General features: G+C 54.7%; 1 protein-coding gene across 2 annotated transcripts; it reads left to right on the forward strand.

Annotated features, from left to right (window-relative positions):
* The first annotated feature begins 8,728 nt into the window (after positions 1-8,728).
* NR1D1 (nuclear receptor subfamily 1 group D member 1) lies at positions 8,729-16,379 on the forward strand. Of its 2 annotated transcripts, none has more exons than XM_086357818.1 (8): positions 8,729-9,267; positions 12,108-12,449; positions 12,730-12,818; positions 12,917-13,061; positions 13,417-14,054; positions 14,346-14,531; positions 15,020-15,230; positions 15,886-16,379. In XM_086357818.1, the coding sequence occupies exons 1-8, from the start codon at positions 9,237-9,239 to the stop codon at positions 16,083-16,085; spliced, it is 1,842 nt and encodes a 613-aa protein (XP_086213944.1). In that variant the 5' UTR covers positions 8,729-9,236; the 3' UTR covers positions 16,086-16,379. The 2 variants fall into 2 exon arrangements, with proteins under 2 accessions (XP_086213944.1, XP_086213945.1); XM_086357819.1 differs by lacking the exon at positions 8,729-9,267 and adding an exon at positions 9,990-10,354.
* Positions 16,380-17,301: the final 922 nt, after the last annotated feature.

A 17,301-nucleotide genomic window follows, 5' to 3' on the forward strand; every position in this document is an offset into this window, starting at 1 on the left:
GTCTCGAAGAGTTGGACACGACTGAGCGACTGAACTGAACTGAACTGATGGCGCAGTCCATGGGGTCCCAAAGAGTCAGACACAACTGAGCAACTGAACTGAAGAGTATGATGGTGCTCATACTATTGGTTTTGCATGGGGAGTCAAAGGACCTATGTTTGTAACAAGTTTGGGGTTCCCAAGGCCAGCAAAAATAGACAAGGGACCAGTTTCTACCTCTAGACTCAAAACAGTTTAAACCACAATGGATTGTTCTGTAGGAGCCTCAGGAAGAAATGTAGGGAAGATGGAGAAAGGATAAACAGTCTTGGCCTTCTCTTTCCCTCATTCTTCCCCCCAAACCTTACCCTATCATGTCTCAGCTACTTATCCTCTCACTACTCATTTGCTCTCATTTCCAGAATCCTTGCACACAGTAGGCACTCAGTAAATGCTTTTCACACTGAGTCAAAATGAATCAAGTTACACTCTCTGGCTATACTTTAAGATAAAGAAGCACAAAGGAAGAAGGAAGACCTTCCCCAGATTATGGGATAGAATCTCCTACAGGATTGTTTGCTAGAGAACAGAGACCCAGAGCCATGGTTCTCCAGCATCAGACTCGCCTGTAGGGCTGGGTGGAACTCAGACTGCTGGGCTCCACCACCAGAGTTTCTGATTCATGGGTCTGGGATGGGACATGAGAACCTGCATTTCTTCTAACAGGTGCCCAGGTGATGCTGACCCCACCACTAATCCTGGGACCACCAGTGGATCCTGAGCACCCCTGGCTTAGGCAACCACAGCCCCTCACCTCAGTGCTCACTCACCACGGGGACCTGGTTGGTTCTAATTTCATACAGTTTAGTAGGAAGGAACAGGTGAGAATTAGGAACACGTGACTCCTGGTCAGCCCTCCAGGGATCCCAGAGAGGGCAAGGGAGGGCAGAAGCGGGTCTCCGACTGATTATCCGTTCTGTCTCCATTTAAATAGTCCATCGACTCCATACTTATTGAAAGTCACTTCCCAAAAACATGTTTTGCAGCAGCAGCGGAGCACTAGGAATTTCCTGTGGCGAGGCAGCGCCAGCGCGGGGAGGGGAAGAGGCCGTGCTGAGCGAGCGCCTTCCCTTGGCTCGGGCAGGGCCACGTGCCCCACCCCCTCGCTCGCACATGTCTGCGCCGCCACCGCCGCGGCAGCCGGGCTGTTTATGAGCGAGTTGTTGTGGTAGAAATGGAGCAGGCTGCACATGCCCGGGCCATGTGACCCCGGCAGCCCGCGTGAGCCTCGGGCCGGCACAGACACACTCGGCCCGGTCCTCCACCGACCGGAGAAGCAGGAGGAAAGATGGGGAAGAAGTGAAAAGGCATTGGGCTCCCTTCCCCCGTCTCGTGGCTCTTTACCCTGCTTGCGTCTCCTGCCTCTCGCTAGCCACCAGGGGAGAAAACACCCAGGAAAGCAACATGGTTTCCCCTGGGGCAGGTTCTCCTTCAAGGCAGCCCCTTGGCATTTACACAACCTAGAGCCCTAGGCCCCAAACGAACAAAAAGCCTCCCCAAGCCAAGAACACAGAATGCCAGCCTCAGCCCTCCAACTGATGTGCTAATGGCAGCCCAGAGCCAAGACTTGGTTTCCCTGCAGTCTGGGCTCCTCCAGTCAGGCTGCAGGGTCCCCTGTTTCTAGGAAGGAGGATGCCACCCAAAGATACAGTGAGTGCTCCGTCCAGGATTAGAACCTGGAGAGCTCAGGATTCTTTCTGCAGCAGTGATCTGCAGGGTGAGCAGACAGGAAAAGGAAAATCCCTCTGCCAACTGGGGATCGGGAGGAGCTGAGGGATGGGATGGGGGTGGGGGTGAGATCTGGAAGAACACTAACCCCGTCCAGCTGGAGAACAAACTCTTCCTTGGGAGTTTGAGACAAGTTCAGCCTCCATCCCTCCATCCCTCCAGCCTCCCTTCTGCCCAGTCCTCCCAGCCCCATAGTATCCTGTCTCAGCACTCTAACCCCAGACCCCTGGTCCCAGCCCTGGGCTCTGGCCCCCACCCGTGACCCTGTTTCTGAACTGCAGTGCCTCTCGCTGGGATGTGAGACGATGCTGGAGTCAGGCGGACAGTAGGTTAGCAGGAACAAGCAAACGAACTGAGCACGACCCACATTTTCTCACCGCATCAAAACTTCGCAGATCCTGCATTGCAGAGCTAGCGCTTTTTTTTTTTTTTAATTCTCTGCTGGGCCCCTACACACGTCTGCATTTTTGCAACCAGCACAGATTTTTTTTTTCAGGGTGCAAACTGCGCATTCTAATGAGCCAAAGCTCCTTCCTGTGGCATTGAAAAATCTCTTTGGCAAATTGCTTCTTCCCACCCCGACCCCCAATTTAGAAAAAGGGGAGGGATCCCAAATTTGTGAAGTTGCATCCTCCCCCTCTCCTTCGCCTGCCCCCTCCCCCAAGATACTGCAGTCTTTCCAGACCAACTAACAGTTGCAAACCAGGGGAGAGAGATGGGAGGAGGGAAAACCAGCCTTGTTCCTTCTTTCCACTCAGATTGAGCTGGCTGTCCAGGGTTGCTTTTCTTCCCTGGGCTGCCCACTGCATCCCTCTTTCCCTCCTCATCCCAGCCAGTGTTTATGTAAGCCTCCCAGAAGCTACACTCAGCCCCTAATGCCTGCCCAGGCTGCAGCTCCTCCAAGGTCCATCCTGCTCACGAGGACTGTCATGAGCCTCTGGCCTCCCCCAGGCAGCTCTGAGGAGATCTGCAGAGACCCAAGGAATGAGGAGAGACGCTGGACACGGAGGTTTGAGACAGAGCTGGGGTAAACGATCGAAATAGGGGCAGGCACATGGGCATCCCCGCCCCCACCACTCCCCCTGCACATTCCCGTGTGTGTGCGTCCTACAGAGGCTCAAGGACAGCCAGTGGGCAGGTGCAGGAACCTGGAAGATGACACCAGCCCTGGGCTCCAGCAGAGCATACAAAGGTCGGACAGGATGGCCTTGGCATAGCCTGTGCTGGATGCCACCGCCCTTCAACCTGGCAGGGGGAACTCCATGCCAGAAGGAGGGTATTCAGGGGCTTAGTTTTCTACTGCCAAAGGCGGTCCATGTCACCTCCCTGATCCTGTGGTTTTGGTGGGATCCTGGGTTCAGAGAGGGGAATCCTCCATTGAATTCCCCAAATCATCTGCTGAAGAAGCACTGACCCAGGATGATGAGTGGCTCTCAGAGGACTGTTTTTAGAAGTACTCGTCTCTTAAGCAGGTAAATGGGGAAGGAAGTTGTCGTTTCCTTATGGCATTTTATACAACTTCTGTCTGTCCTTGGTGGCCTTTCATACTCCTTTAACCAATCTATTCTTTTTTTTTTTTTTTTAACTGAAGCTTATATTTGAACTGTTAGCAAGGAAAGAGAACTTTGTTTCACTGGAAAAGTCAATCAACTCAGTGAATTATAAAGGTAACCAAATATGTAACAAGTCATTTCTGGCAATAGATCCATATCAATTGGTTTCTACCAAGGGATCCATGTAGATATGGTTACCACCAAAGGGTCTGCGCGTACAAGGCTCCTAAGGGAGGAGGGCATCCATGCAGTCTTCATTCATGGAGCCCCTGCCGAGGGTGCCTTCGAGCAAGATGGAGGTCATGCAACCCAAAAAATCCTTTTTTTGGGGGGGTGGCATCCCACACGTGGCTGGTGGGATCTTAATTCCCTGACCAGGGACCTGGTAGTGAAAGTGCCTAGTCCTAACCACTGGACCGCCAAACGATTCCCATTTCCCCCCTAACCAATCCATTCTTGATATACCCCTTAGAAAGAAGCAGGTTTCCTTGGTGGCTCAGATGGTAAAGAATCTGCCTGCAATGCAGGAGACCCAGGTTTGATCCCTGAGTCAGGAAGATCCCTGGGAGAAGGACGTGGCAACCCACTCTAGTATTCTTGCCTGGAGAATCTCATGGAAAGATGAGGCTGGCAGGCTACAGTCCATGGGGTCCCAAAGAGTCAGACACGACTGAGTAACAGTTTGGAAGGAAGTGCCATGGCCCTTTAAGGGGCCCAGACCTACATGTCAGTGTCCCTCTCCCCTCATCACCAACTAAAAAAGCTCAATGCCTGCTTCAGTTATCACCTCTGTAGCAGATAACATGGAACTCTGTCTTTTATTTATTTGGCTGCACCACATCTTAGTTGAGCTTTAGTTGTAGCACGTGGGAGGAAGTTCGTCTTATTGTATGTTTGTTTGTTTGCACCTTATTCTTGCCCCCTTCTACCTCACCAGAAGAGGAGACTGGAGGAGGGAGGAAGGCAGGCGTTTAAGGGAAGAAGAAGAGTGGTTGGAGTGAGTGAGAGGTTCTAGATGGCTAAGGTACTTGTGGGGTCAGGAGCAAGGGGTGCTCGGGCTTCCCCTTCGTGGTGACACACCTCACTTGTAGCACCAGGATGAGCTTGCAGCTCAGACATTCCACTCGGTGTAATCCTTCTCTCCAGGATGGGCAGCTTGCTAGTGGAAAGAGTTTGATCCACAGGCTCGGGGTTGAATTTCCAACATCCCCATTTTCATTGTGTCTCTTGGTAGTTCCAAGAGACAGCTGGGGGAGTTTTAGCACCTCCAAAACCTCCATTAACTCCACTATTATTTTTTCCCACCATTATTTAACGTGACATCTCTGTTTTACACACTTCACTTCAAATACAGCTTCAAGGCAAATCGCCTAGTCTCTGAAGCATCCTGGGCAAGTGAATAAATATCTCTAGGTCTCAGACTGCCCACCTCTAAACTCAGAATGAGACCTACTGCACAGGGTAGTTGTGGATATTCAGTGAAATAATTTATGTAATACACTTAGCCAGTGCCTGGCATATAGTTGGTGTGCATGCTAAGTCGCTTCAGTTGTGTCCGACTCTTTGCGACTCCATGAAGTGTAGCCCACCAGGCTCCTCTGTCCATGGGATTCTCCAGGCAAGAATATCGGAGTGGGTTGCCATGCTCTCCTTCAGGGGATCTTCCCGACCCAGGGATCGAACCCATGTCTCCAGGTCTTCTGCATTGGCAGGTGGATTCTTTACTACTAGCGCCACTGGGGAAGCCTACAGTTGGTACTCAGTACATATTTATTATTCCCTTTCCTTGGAAAAAGGAGTACTGAGGTAAAGATAGAATCTGAGGCAAAACACATCCATGTAACCCAGCTCTGGATCATACTTCACCCTCCTTTTTTCCATCTCCCTCAAAGAACAAATTAACTCAGACTTTAACCCTCCTACTTCATTCTCTTGAAATTCTCCCCAAGACATCAAAGCTCTGGGTGGGTTAGGGAAAGCTGGCTGGCCTTTCAGAGAGCAGGAAAAAAAGACCTAGGAGGGCTGGGAATGAGTATCTCCCAGCGCAGGGCTTGCTGCCTGAGTGTAGGGCATTCCCAGAGTTTCTGTCTTGGGGTTTGCATCACCTGGGCAGGTAGGTTATTTCCCAGGGGCAATGGTTCTCTCGGTGAGAGAGGGGCGGGGGAGGAAGACACTTACTGAAGCCTGACCTGGTTTCCAGCAAGGACCCACCCTCCTCAGTCAGTCAGTCAGTCAGTCAAGATTTAGGCCACCCAGGATTTGCACAAGGTGTTGTCCTGTTACCCACAGTGTCCTACTGATGAGAAGAAAAGGTCTTGGATCAAACACACACATCCATGCACACTCCTGCCATTCACGCTTATACACTCGGACATACGGTCTCTACGATCGCATACACACACACTCGGGCCAGAGCTTAGAGCTCTCACTCTTTTCCTTTCCTCTACCCTATCTCTGCTGTCTTCCCCATATCAAAGAAATCCAAGAGAATTTAAGACATAGTTGGAAACACACTCACATACAGGATCCCACCCTGTCCCTAAATGGTGAGGTCAGTCTGGAATCTCAGACTCTGAGGAATCTGTGCAGAAGTGTGGGCAATATGGAGCTAGATGTGCTTTGCTGTGCCAGGTCTTGGATTCTATCTGAGCACTATTTATTAAGGGTCCAAATTCTTGGGCTGAATTTGGCTATGGGAGATATGGTGCATGAGTGCACATGTGTATATGTGTGTGTGTAAAAGAGAACTGGAATGTCCAGCTGGCAGGAGAGGGTCGGAGGCCATGTTGATATACACCTGTTGTCTTAGGTCAAGGCTGAAGTGAAAGAGAGGCCAAAGCTAGATTCTATTACAGGTCCCCAAAGGCCAGACAACCCAGCCTTTTCTCCCTCCCTTTGGTGGCTCTGAGTCCCATAGTCTCTGTCCTTTTCCCAGCAGCTGTTGACAGAGAGAGGAACAGGGTGGATAGATAGAAGCTTCTGGAACAAAGGGAGAATCCTGCCTCTTCATTATTCTGTATCCTTCTCTCCAGTTTTAGAAGGAAGATCCCAAAGTTACTTGTCAGGGAGAAAAGGAGGGGCCCTGTAAGAGGTTCAGAGGAAGGAGGACCCAGAAGGAACCCCCCTCCTTTGCCTCCTCCTTCCCAGCCTCCGCTTTCATACCTCACACAGACTGCAAAACAACCCAGCTTCTTGCCAAGAGTTAGGCTGACTGCATTTCAGCTCATGCAGTCTCTGCCTCCTCCTCCCTCTCACTGGCTGTAAACTCAGGGAGGGAATCTTGACCCCTGGCCCTCCCCCCATGGGAATAAACACCAGCAAGCAGAACAAGGGGTGGGCAGGGTCACCACAGCAGCAAACAGAGCTGTAGTTGCTAAACAGGGCAACTAAAGGGAGTGCAGAGGCTGGTGGGGAGCTAGAGGTCACGCCAAGGTCCCTGACTTTGAATCCAGCGGTGGCAGGTCCCTGGGCTTGGGTCCTGGCTCTGATGGAAACTCAGAAAGGGCACAGAGAGCGTGCAGTGCTGCATAAGGCAGATCACCTCCCAGGGTTCCCTCCAGAGCCCTGAAGGAGGAGGGAAAGGGGGTGGAGGCCAAGTTCAGAACCAAGTTTTCCTGAAAAGCCTCTTTCCTTGTTTGTCCTAGCCCCTCCCAGGCCCTCCCACGCTCTGCTGAAGATTCCCAGCTCTGGGCCAAGGGGCTCGGGCAGCCCAGGGAAGAGCCCACTGCCTTCTCTCTCCCACTGTTCTTGGGGGCAAGGGAACAAAGCTAAATCCCAGGCCGTTGTAGGGAGTCCATCTGTCTTCCCCAGGGAAGCAGAGGGTCAGCGAGTGGTCAGGCCAGCTGCCCAGCTGCCTCCCCTTCTGTCACCATCACAGTCCTCTCTGCTTACTCACTTCCTCACCACCCAGCCTACTCCTTCCCCGGGGTCCACACGCCTCCTTTTCTCTACCTCTTTGATGGCTGTGTCCAGGCATCCATCAATGCTGTCCCAGGAGTGGTCTGTGAACAAGTGGGGAAGGGCTTCCATTGTGCAAAAAAACAAACAAAACCCTCCCTAGGAGCAGTGGGACTGAAGAGGGATTAGCAGGAAGCAGCAGGTGGCGCGGGTTCACTGGGCTGCTTCAAGAAGAGGTTCTCAGCTCTCCCCACACCCAAGTCCTCAAACAGGATAGACCCGGGAATTCCCTGGCAGTCCAGTTAGGACTGCGAGCTCTCTGCCAGGGATCTGGGCTCAATCCTTGGTCAGGGATCCCACAAGCTGCATGGTGAGGCCAAAAAAACCCAAAAACAAACAAACAAAAAAACCATGATAGACCTCCACTGGAGACCCGCTTTCACCAGTGGGGTAGAGTTGCTCCTCTGAAGGGAGATGCTGGCTGTTTTTAACCCCTGTTCAATGTTTCACTTTCATGTCAGCTCACTGCCTGATGGTAGGCAAATGAAACCAGCAATGGCTGTCTGACCTTGGGCCAGTCACTCCTTCTAAGCCTTTCTCATCAGTAAAGGATAGGGGTTAAGATGATCTCTGTGTTCCCATATGAAACCCATACTACCCTGAAGCACTGGGGGTGGAGCTGGGGGGGTGCCCCAAGCCCTGACTTACCTCTGGTCCTTTTATTTTAGGACCTCAAAACACTTTCACCACAGTTTCCTTCCCTTGTCCTTTTTATTTCCTAGACAAAGGGAAATGACTCACCCCAAAGTCACCTTGAGTGGGTGGGGTGGTGTCATATAAGCAAACAGGGAGTCCCCAGGGACATCCTCAACCCCTATGGCAACTCCTTTCCCAAAGGGGAGTAGAACGCAAAAGGGGTCACATTTCCTTTCCCTCTCAGGACTTGGCTCTGCAGGAGCTTAAGCTCCTGACGGTGGGGCTATCTCCCTCCCCTATCATCTCTCTCTCGTGTGGCCACTAACCTCAAGGCAGGGTCAGTCCCACAATCACGTGAAGCCCTCACGTTTGCAAGATTTGCAGAAAGGGGCTGTTAGCTTTGATCTCCCAGGGAGCCGCCAAGCTTGTCAGTCCCTCCCCAGGAATTCACATGCCTCTGCCATACAAGCTTTCCAAACACGCCACCCTGACTCTTCAACGCACTCCACCCCACAAGGCTCGCAGCTCCTCCCCGGTTCCAGCAAGAGCTTGTGCAAGGCAGAAATGGGGAAATAAACGCAGTCCGCCCACTTTGCCAACGGACTACATATCCCGACAGCCTCGGCTTTACGCAGGCGCACCGAGCTCAACGTGCCTGCTGCTGGAAAAGTGTGTCACTGGGGCACGAGGCGCTCCCTGGGATCACATGGTACCTGCTCCAGTGCCGCGTGCGGCCCGGGAACCCTGGGTTGCTGGCGCCTGCGCAGAGCCCTCTGTCCCAGGGAAAAAGGCTGGGGCAAAAGGCGGCTGAGATTGGCAGAGTGAAATATTGCTGCCGAGGGAACGTAGCAGGGCACACGTCTCGCTTCTTTGCGCCTGGGTGCCCTGTTTCTCCCCATCACCTACTTACTTCCTGACTGCAGCCTCTCTCCCTGTGGGACTTTTGCACAAGGAGCTCCAGATTCGATACCCTGCAGCGCTGCGGAGTCGTCAGGCAGTGGCACCCCGTGCACTGCAGAGACCCGACCCTCCTTGCTACCTTCTAGCCAGAAGTACTGCAGGCTGATTCCCTCCGCCCCCTTCCCCCACACTCTCTCTGCTCTTCCCATGCAAAACAGACCTCGGTGCCTCAGCGTTCTACCCTTCTTCAGGGCTGCAGTCCTGCCCCGCCAAGACCTTGCTGCAGAGTGCCTCGGATCCTGATCGTGAGCCGCGGGGGTCCACTCCCCGCCCTCGGCCAGTGCCCAGGGGGCGACAGCTGCAACTGTAACCTCCAGTTGTGTCAAGGTCCAGTTTGAATGACCGCTGTCAGCCAGTGAAGACATGACGACCCTGGACTCTAACAACAACACAGGTACTAAGATTCCTTTGCTACCATCATTCTTTCTCTGTCACTGTCTCCTCTCCTCTACGTCTTGGAACAAGAGGAACTTTGAAAGGGACTGGGGACTCCCTTGGTCAGGGGATTTGCTAGTGATGGACATGGGGCTGGGATTTCCACAGCGGGTTGTTCGGCCTGGGAATGCGCCCGGAAACGCCCCACCGTCACCCTTCAGATTCCCAAAGCTCCCTTTAGCTAGAAGGACTCAGATCCTGGGGAAGGAAGGAATGGAGAGAGTGGGTACGTGTGGTGAGATGAACAGTTTAGAGTAACTAGGAGTTTTGGAGCAGTGCCCTGAAACGCCCCCATCTATCCTCCCGCTGCAGCTGTGGCATGCCTGGACTTTTCGGAAAGAGGACCCCCTCTTTACAATCTTCCTCTTCCCTTCTAGTCCGCAGGAACTTGAGAAGCAGAGGGGCGACCCGGGTTCCAGGCAGGAGGGACTGGGGAAATGGGTCGGATCTCATTGGGGAACCCTCAGTGACAGTAGGGAGTGGCACTTGAGGAGCCCCAAGAGTGGTGCTCTGCCCCAGGGAGGACACCCAGAGCGCCCAGGCAGCCGGGAGCGCTCACATGGCTGCAGAGCCGGGCCCACGTGCTGCGTTTGTTTTCATTCAGCAGAAGCCGTGGCCGCCACCCCATTGGTGGGTGCCTCCCGGCCCCGTTACATAATGAGCTCCGCCCCCCGGTTGCCCCGGCAACGCGTGATTTTTCCCCCCTCCGCCTCTTCTCCTCCCCTTGTAGTCCCGACCCAGCCGGTGTTAGAAGCTCAGCCCAAGACCCCGACCCGGGACTCCTAGGAGGGGCGGAACGGGGGCGGGGCTACTGCTCCCGATTGACGGAAGTGGAGAGGGCGGAGCCTCGGGTACTGGGGTTCCTCGTTGGGGAGCCACGTGCAAGAGTCACACGTGGAGCTGGGACGTGAGGCCGGCTGAGGGCCCGGCTGCCGCCCCGCCCCGCCGAGATCTGGGTGAAGCTGGGCTGACTCACCGCCCCCGCCTGCCTCCTTTTCCTGTCCGCTTGTCGGAGGGGGGCCCCCCTTCGCCATAACCGATGCAGAGTAAGACGGAGTCATCCCTGACCTCTCGTGGCTTCATGTTTACACTCCTCAAAGAGACCTCACATCTAGCTTTCTCCTCACTCCTTTTCAATTTATTGTTCTTGCACCTACTTCACCTTACCGCCTTTAGAGTCAGCTTCTCCACAATACAAATTCCTTCTGTTCCCCAGCATCTCTTCTCTTAGTCCTGCCAACACTCTTACCCCTTCCCCCACGAAACAAGAAGCAGCTTGCCTCCTAAGGACTTCCCTAGTCGGTAAAAAATCTCCCTGCAATGCAGGAGACCAGGGTTCAATCCCTGGGTGGTGAAGATACCCTGGAGAAGGAAATGGCAACTACTCCAGTATTCTTGCCTGGGAAATCCCATGGACAGAGGAGCGTGGTGGGGGACTTCAGTCCATGGGATCACACGACTTAGGGAATAAACCACCACCATGAAAACAACTAGATCTCAGAAACATAGCTGAAAGGATATAAAGTCTCTTTTCATCTTTCTTTTCTCTTCCCCACTGAAAGTAAAACTGGGGTTCTGAGAAGGGAGTTGATTTCCTCTAGATCACAAATCAAGTTGTTGGTGGTAGATCTAGATCTAAAACCAGACTCTTTTGAATGTGCCCCTCCTTCCAGGTTGGAAGTCTCTTTGGATGAAAGTCTTACTTCCTTTTGGGGGATGGCTGAACTAGGTCAGGTTCATTTACCACCAAATAAATATCCCATCCCCCCACCTCAACCCTGAAACTGTAGGAGCTGATCTGTTGTGCAACTGTTTTACAGGGAACTGGGTTCACCCTGACCAACCTTGAGCTATTTTAGGGCGGCCCTGCCCAACTTAGTGTGTGTCAGTGGGTGAGCAAGACATGCCTCTGTAGACACGGTGGCATGGCCTGTGTCGGCTCACACGTGTCCTGGGATCCTCCCTTCTCCCACCCCACCGATGGCAAGCCAAGCGAGGTACTTGGCCAAAGGTGTGGCAGACAGGTCGCTTTTTTATCCTGCTAATGCAATGGGAACTCGGCCATCTGGTTGGCAATATAACTAGAGGGCCAAAGTCCCTGAATGGTTAGAGAGCCAAGGTCATTGTCACCAGGCGGAGAGATCTAGAAGGGGGAATTCCAAAGCTTTAGGCTGGACAGTTTGTTCTTCACTTCCACCTCCTGCAGCTCATACTGTTAAGCCCTTCCTGGATTCAGAGATAGAGCCTACTCTGACTCTTGATTTTGGAGGCCAGGGGAACAGTACCTTTGGAGATGATGTCTTTCAGTTTTGAGAGAATGTAATTGTTTTATTCTTCTAAGACCTCTGTTCTCACTGTTGGCTAGCTGCCCCTCCATGGTCTCATCCCTGGAATGGTGTTGGTATTAAAATCGGCAGCTGGGCTGTTTTTCTTGAAGCTTGTGCATTATGAATGGTTTTCAGCTGCTCTCCCATCCCCAGGTCAGCTGCTGACAATTAAGTCATTAGTTGCGTTTGATACTCTAAAGGAAGGCATCCAGGGCGGGGGTGGGGGGAGCAGTACATATGTGAGATGGCCACAGAGCATCACAGAGGTCATGCCTCTAGGGAGGTACCTCACACGCAAGGCAGATGCAGAATGTACCTGCCAAGAGTTGCAGGGGTTGGATGGCCATGTCTGGTTTATGTTGGGGAATTGCTTATTGTGGCTCTTCTGGGGACTCCAAGAGTAGGGGTGCCACATGGTTAACTTCTGAGTGCCCAACAGTTGACACCCCTTTCCCTTGTGTTCTCCTGCCAGGTGGCGTCATCACCTATATTGGCTCCAGTGGCTCCTCTCCAAACCGCACCAGCCCTGAATCCCTATACAGTGACAGCTCGAATGGCAGCTTCCAGTCCCTGACCCAAGGTTGCCCCACCTACTTCCCACCATCACCCACTGGCTCCCTCACCCAGGACCCAGCTCGCTCTTTTGGGAGCATTCCGCCCAGCTTGGGTGATGATGGTTCTCCTTCTTCTTCATCTTCCTCCTCGTCATCATCGTCCTCTTCCTTCTATAATGGGAGCCCCCCAGGGGGTCTACAGGTGGCCCTGGAAGACAGTAACCGAGTGTCTCCCAGCAAGAGCACCAGCAACATCACCAGTGAGTCAGTTTCCAGCTGATTTGGGGGAAGGGAAGGTGTCCAGGTCTAGGTGGGGAGTTGATCTTCATGTGACAGTTATTCCAGGGCCTACTCAGGCCTCAGGGATTTCTCCTAGAGTTGCACCAGCTGCTGTTGGCCCCGTCTGGTCATCCAAATGCCCCCTAGATTCTGAAGTTCCTCCTCAGCTCTTCCCCCCACCCAGTCTCCAGCCCAGAAAACCTCCAGCTCTCTGGCCACTCAGAAACCCCCGTTTACCTGCCTCCCCTCTCTTCCATTCAGAGCTGAATGGCATGGTGTTGCTGTGTAAGGTGTGTGGGGACGTGGCTTCAGGCTTCCACTATGGCGTGCATGCCTGCGAGGGCTGCAAGGTGAGGCAAGGGGAGGGAAGGGCAGGGGCAGGTGACCCTCTCACACAGGACACATCTTGGCCTGGACCAAGATGCTCACTCGCTGCCCTGCTCCACAGGGCTTTTTCCGTCGGAGCATCCAGCAGAACATCCAGTACAAAAGGTGTCTGAAAAATGAGAACTGCTCCATCGTCCGCATCAATCGTAACCGCTGCCAGCAATGCCGCTTCAAGAAGTGTCTCTCCGTGGGCATGTCTCGAGATGGTGAGGCAGCACCATGGCCCCGCCAGCTTCCCCGCACCTTCCCCCTTTCTTCCACTCGAGGTTTCTGAATTAGTCCCTCCCTTAAAAAGTCCCAAGACTGTGCGTCTCGTTTGCGGAGGGGGTGGCCATATTTCATCAGGGCTTGGGTAAACACACACTTCTTTCCCAGTTAGTTTCTCTGGTCCCCTCCTACCACAAGCCCTACTTAGAAAATCCCCTCCATGGGTGTGGCCTTCTGGGTTTTAGTTTTGATATGGAACCCCAAGTCCTCGGGGGCTTGCCCTTTCAGGAGGAAGGAAGAGAAACATGTGAGTGCGCGTGAGAACTTCCTGACACTGCTCTCATCCTGTCACAGCTGTGCGTTTTGGGCGCATCCCCAAACGGGAGAAGCAGCGGATGCTGGCCGAGATGCAGAGTGCCATGAACCTGGCCAACAACCAGCTGAGCAGCCAGTGCCCACTGGAGACCCCACCCACCCAGCACCCCACCCCGGGCCCCATGGGCCCCTCACCGCCCCCAGCCCCTGCCCCCTCACCCCTGGTGGGCTTCTCCCAGTTCCCACAGCAGCTGACGCCTCCTCGATCCCCAAGTCCTGAGCCCACAGTGGAGGATGTGATATCCCAGGTAGCCCGGGCCCACCGCGAGATCTTCACCTACGCCCATGACAAACTGGGCACCTCACCTGGCAACTTCAATGCCAACCATGCCTCGGGCAACCGTCCGGCCACCACCCCACATCGCTGGGAAAGTCAGGGCTGCCCGCCTGCCAATGACAACATCATGGCTGCCCAGCGTCACAACGAGGCCCTGAACAGTTTACGCCAGGCTTCCTCCTCCTACCCTCCTCCTTGGCCCCCCGGCGCTGCCCACCACAGCTGCCACCAGCCCAACAGCAATGGGCACCGTCTGTGCCCCACCCACGTGTACCCAGCCCCCGAAGGCGAAGCCCCTGTCAACAGTCCGCGGCAGGGCAACTCCAAGAACGTTCTGCTGGTGAGGGCACTGGGGGTGAGGTGGGCAGGGGGCTGGGGAGAACGGATTGAGCACAGGGTCGCTGGGTGTGTATGGAGGCTAAGTGTAGAGAGGATGTTCAGTCCTGCAGGAGGGGCTCTGCTTGGGAAACCCTGATCTCCACCTGGCACTTGATTGCTGCTTTACCTGAAAGACCCATGCTCCAAGGCCACAAGGCTAACCCAGGCAGAATCTGGGGCCCAGCCCTGCTAGGGAAGCCCATCTGAGCTGGCCTGGCTCATACTCCCCTCCCCAAATCCTTCCCTTTTCCAGGCATGTCCCATGAACATGTACCCGCATGGACGCAGCGGGCGAACTGTGCAGGAGATCTGGGAGGACTTCTCCATGAGCTTCACACCCGCTGTGCGGGAGGTGGTAGAGTTTGCCAAGCACATCCCCGGTTTCCGTGATCTTTCTCAGCACGACCAGGTCACCCTGCTTAAGGCTGGCACCTTTGAGGTGAGTGACCATTTGGGCTCCCTGCTCTCAACCTTGGGAAGGATCCAGCAGAATGGGGGTCTGGGGTGGGCAGGGGCCACCTTACTCTTGAGTGATTAGGAAGGGGCAGAATCCCACCCAGTCCTGCCTGTGGATGGCCGGAACTTATGTCATCTCAAATGGGGTCTAATCACATCCTGCTACCGTAAAATAACACTTCAGAATACAGCGCTACCCCCCGTTCTAGGCATGAGCAGATTCACTTTGGCGAAGGGCCTTGCCCAGGGTCACAGGGAGTGACAAGACTGAGACTCAGATTCAGGCCCTCTGGATTCCAAAGCCAGTGGGATGTTCCCCATCCTTCCACCCGCTCCGCCTCACTGACCACTCAGAAACTAGCCCCGGTCTTGACTGAGAAATCCAAGGCAGCACCTGTAACCCCTTCAGAAAAGGGTAGGGGCGATTTGGCAAGTCTTCCGCCCCACCCAGGACGACTGTCCCCGCTTCAGGTGCTGATGGTGCGCTTTGCGTCGCTGTTCAACGTGAAGGACCAGACGGTGATGTTCCTGAGCCGCACCACCTACAGCCTGCAGGAGCTCGGCGCCATGGGCATGGGGGACCTGCTCAACGCCATGTTCGACTTCAGCGAGAAGCTCAACTCCCTGGCGCTTACCGAGGAGGAGCTGGGCCTCTTCACCGCGGTGGTGCTCGTCTCTGCAGGTAGGTCAGGCTCTCGCCTGAGCCTGACCGGGGAGGAGGCGGACGCAGTTCGATTCAACACACCTTTTATGGAGTACCTACTCTAGGCCAGGCCCTGCACCGGGCACTGGAGATACAGACATGATTCAGACACAGTCTAGCTCAGGAGACAGACTCATGCCCGACTAATTATAAAACAGTGAGATAAGTGTCACAGTAGAAGCATGAACCAAGGGCTTTGGGAGCACACACAACTATTTCTGCCTGGGGAGCTGGGGAAGGAGGTGACACTCGAGTGGGGCCTCAAAGGACAAGTAGAGATACTGCCAGGCAGAGGAGGGGGAAGGGCGTCCCAGGCAGAGGGAACCACAGAGCAGCGGGGGAGCCAGGGCCCTCTTGGGCCTGTTCAGGGGAGAGTGGCCAGGTGGGGCGGGAAGGGGGCCGGCCTTGCTGAGCCTGGGCTCCTGGTTTGCAGGCATCTCCTGCTTTCGGGTCAGGGCCTGGGAGAGGGCGTTATGTTCCCCCTCCCGCCCCTTCCCCGTCGGCCCTCTGAGGGGCTTCAGGGGGAGGCTGCGTGGCCACCGCTGCATCCTCGCAGACCTCCGCGTCCTCCTCCTCCTCGTCAGAGTCGGAGGAGCTCAGGGAGTCTGCCTCACTGCTGTCGTCTTCCCCACAGACCGCTCGGGAATGGAGAATTCCGCTTCGGTGGAGCAGCTCCAGGAGACGCTGCTGCGGGCTCTTCGGGCTCTGGTGCTGAAGAACCGGCCCTCGGAGACTTCCCGCTTCACCAAGCTGCTGCTCAAGCTGCCGGACCTGCGGACCCTGAACAACATGCACTCCGAGAAGCTGCTGTCCTTCCGGGTGGACGCCCAGTGACCCGCCCGGCCGGCCTTCCGCCGCTGCCCCCTTGTACAGAATCGAACTCTGCACTTCTCTCTCCTTTACGAGACGAAAAGGAAAAGCAAACCAGAATCTTATTTATATTGTTATAAAATATTCCAAGATGAGCCTCTGGCCCCCCCGAGCCTTCTTGTAAATACCTGCCTCCCTCCCCCATCACTGCACCTCCCCAGCCTCCCCTATTTAAACCACTCTCCCCCAACCCCGCTCTTTCTCTCTAGCCCCCCGATCTGTTCTATTCCTGTCTCAAATCCAATAGTTCACAGCTGAGCTGGCTTCTGTGGTGTGTGCTCGTTCTGGGGGGAGGGGGAGGGGGTGGTGGAAATATGGCCAAGGCTGGGGGCACACCTCTCCATCTGGTCAGTTTGGGGGTGGGTACTCTGCCAGCAGATGGGAGGATACAGGGAAACAGCACGCAAGTCTAAGGGGGGGGGTGCCCAAGGGGGTTATTTTCATCATATATTTATTACATAAATATATAGTAAAATAGACGAGCAACAATTACCATAAAAATATCTTTCTTTAAAATCCTGACCCAAAACACAACGGGGTGAAAAATCGCACATAACAGACACACTGATTGTCAACGTGGGGCAGAAGTAGGAGCCCCCAGGTCACCCCTACTGGCCCCAACCCCTCCCTGGGGAAGGGACCTACCGCCTTCCCTGTTTCTGGCCACAGCCCCACTCCCCCCACCCCAGCACCAGCTTCTCATACATTCAGTAGCGCCTGCAGGGAAGTGTCCCCCTCCTCCCACCCAGGAGCTCCCAGGGCAGGAGTTGCTGTCCCCCTTCTGGACGGTGTCTGTGTCACACGCCCCGCCCTCTCCCAGCCCTGTAGACCCGCCGCCAGGGGAAGGGGTAGGGGCTCCTCCACCCCCACCCTCCCCAGGTCTGAGCAGGGAGGAGGCTGGATGAGGTATGTGTGTTATGAGTGATGGGAGGGGGAATACTGAGATGGAGAGGCGGGTGGTGGGGGCGGGGTAGTGGTCATGGCTCTGGCACCCCCTTGTCCTGGCCTGGCCCCCTCCTCCTCGTCCCAGCAGCCCCTCCTCCCACCAATACTGCACCTGCTGCCCCCACTCTGCCTGCCCTAGCGCCCCGGGCCAATACTGGGGAAGGCAGGCTGAGCACCCACATCAAGGCCATCCCCCTCATTAGCACCAATGGCCCCCAGAAGAGGGCCCTGTCCC

The sequence above is a fragment of the Bos grunniens genome, chromosome 19 (assembly GCF_055505025.1).
Source record: "Bos grunniens cultivar Pamir isolate PY7600 chromosome 19, Bosgru_T2T1.0, whole genome shotgun sequence".
Classification (NCBI taxonomy): Eukaryota; Metazoa; Chordata; class Mammalia; order Artiodactyla; family Bovidae; genus Bos; species Bos grunniens.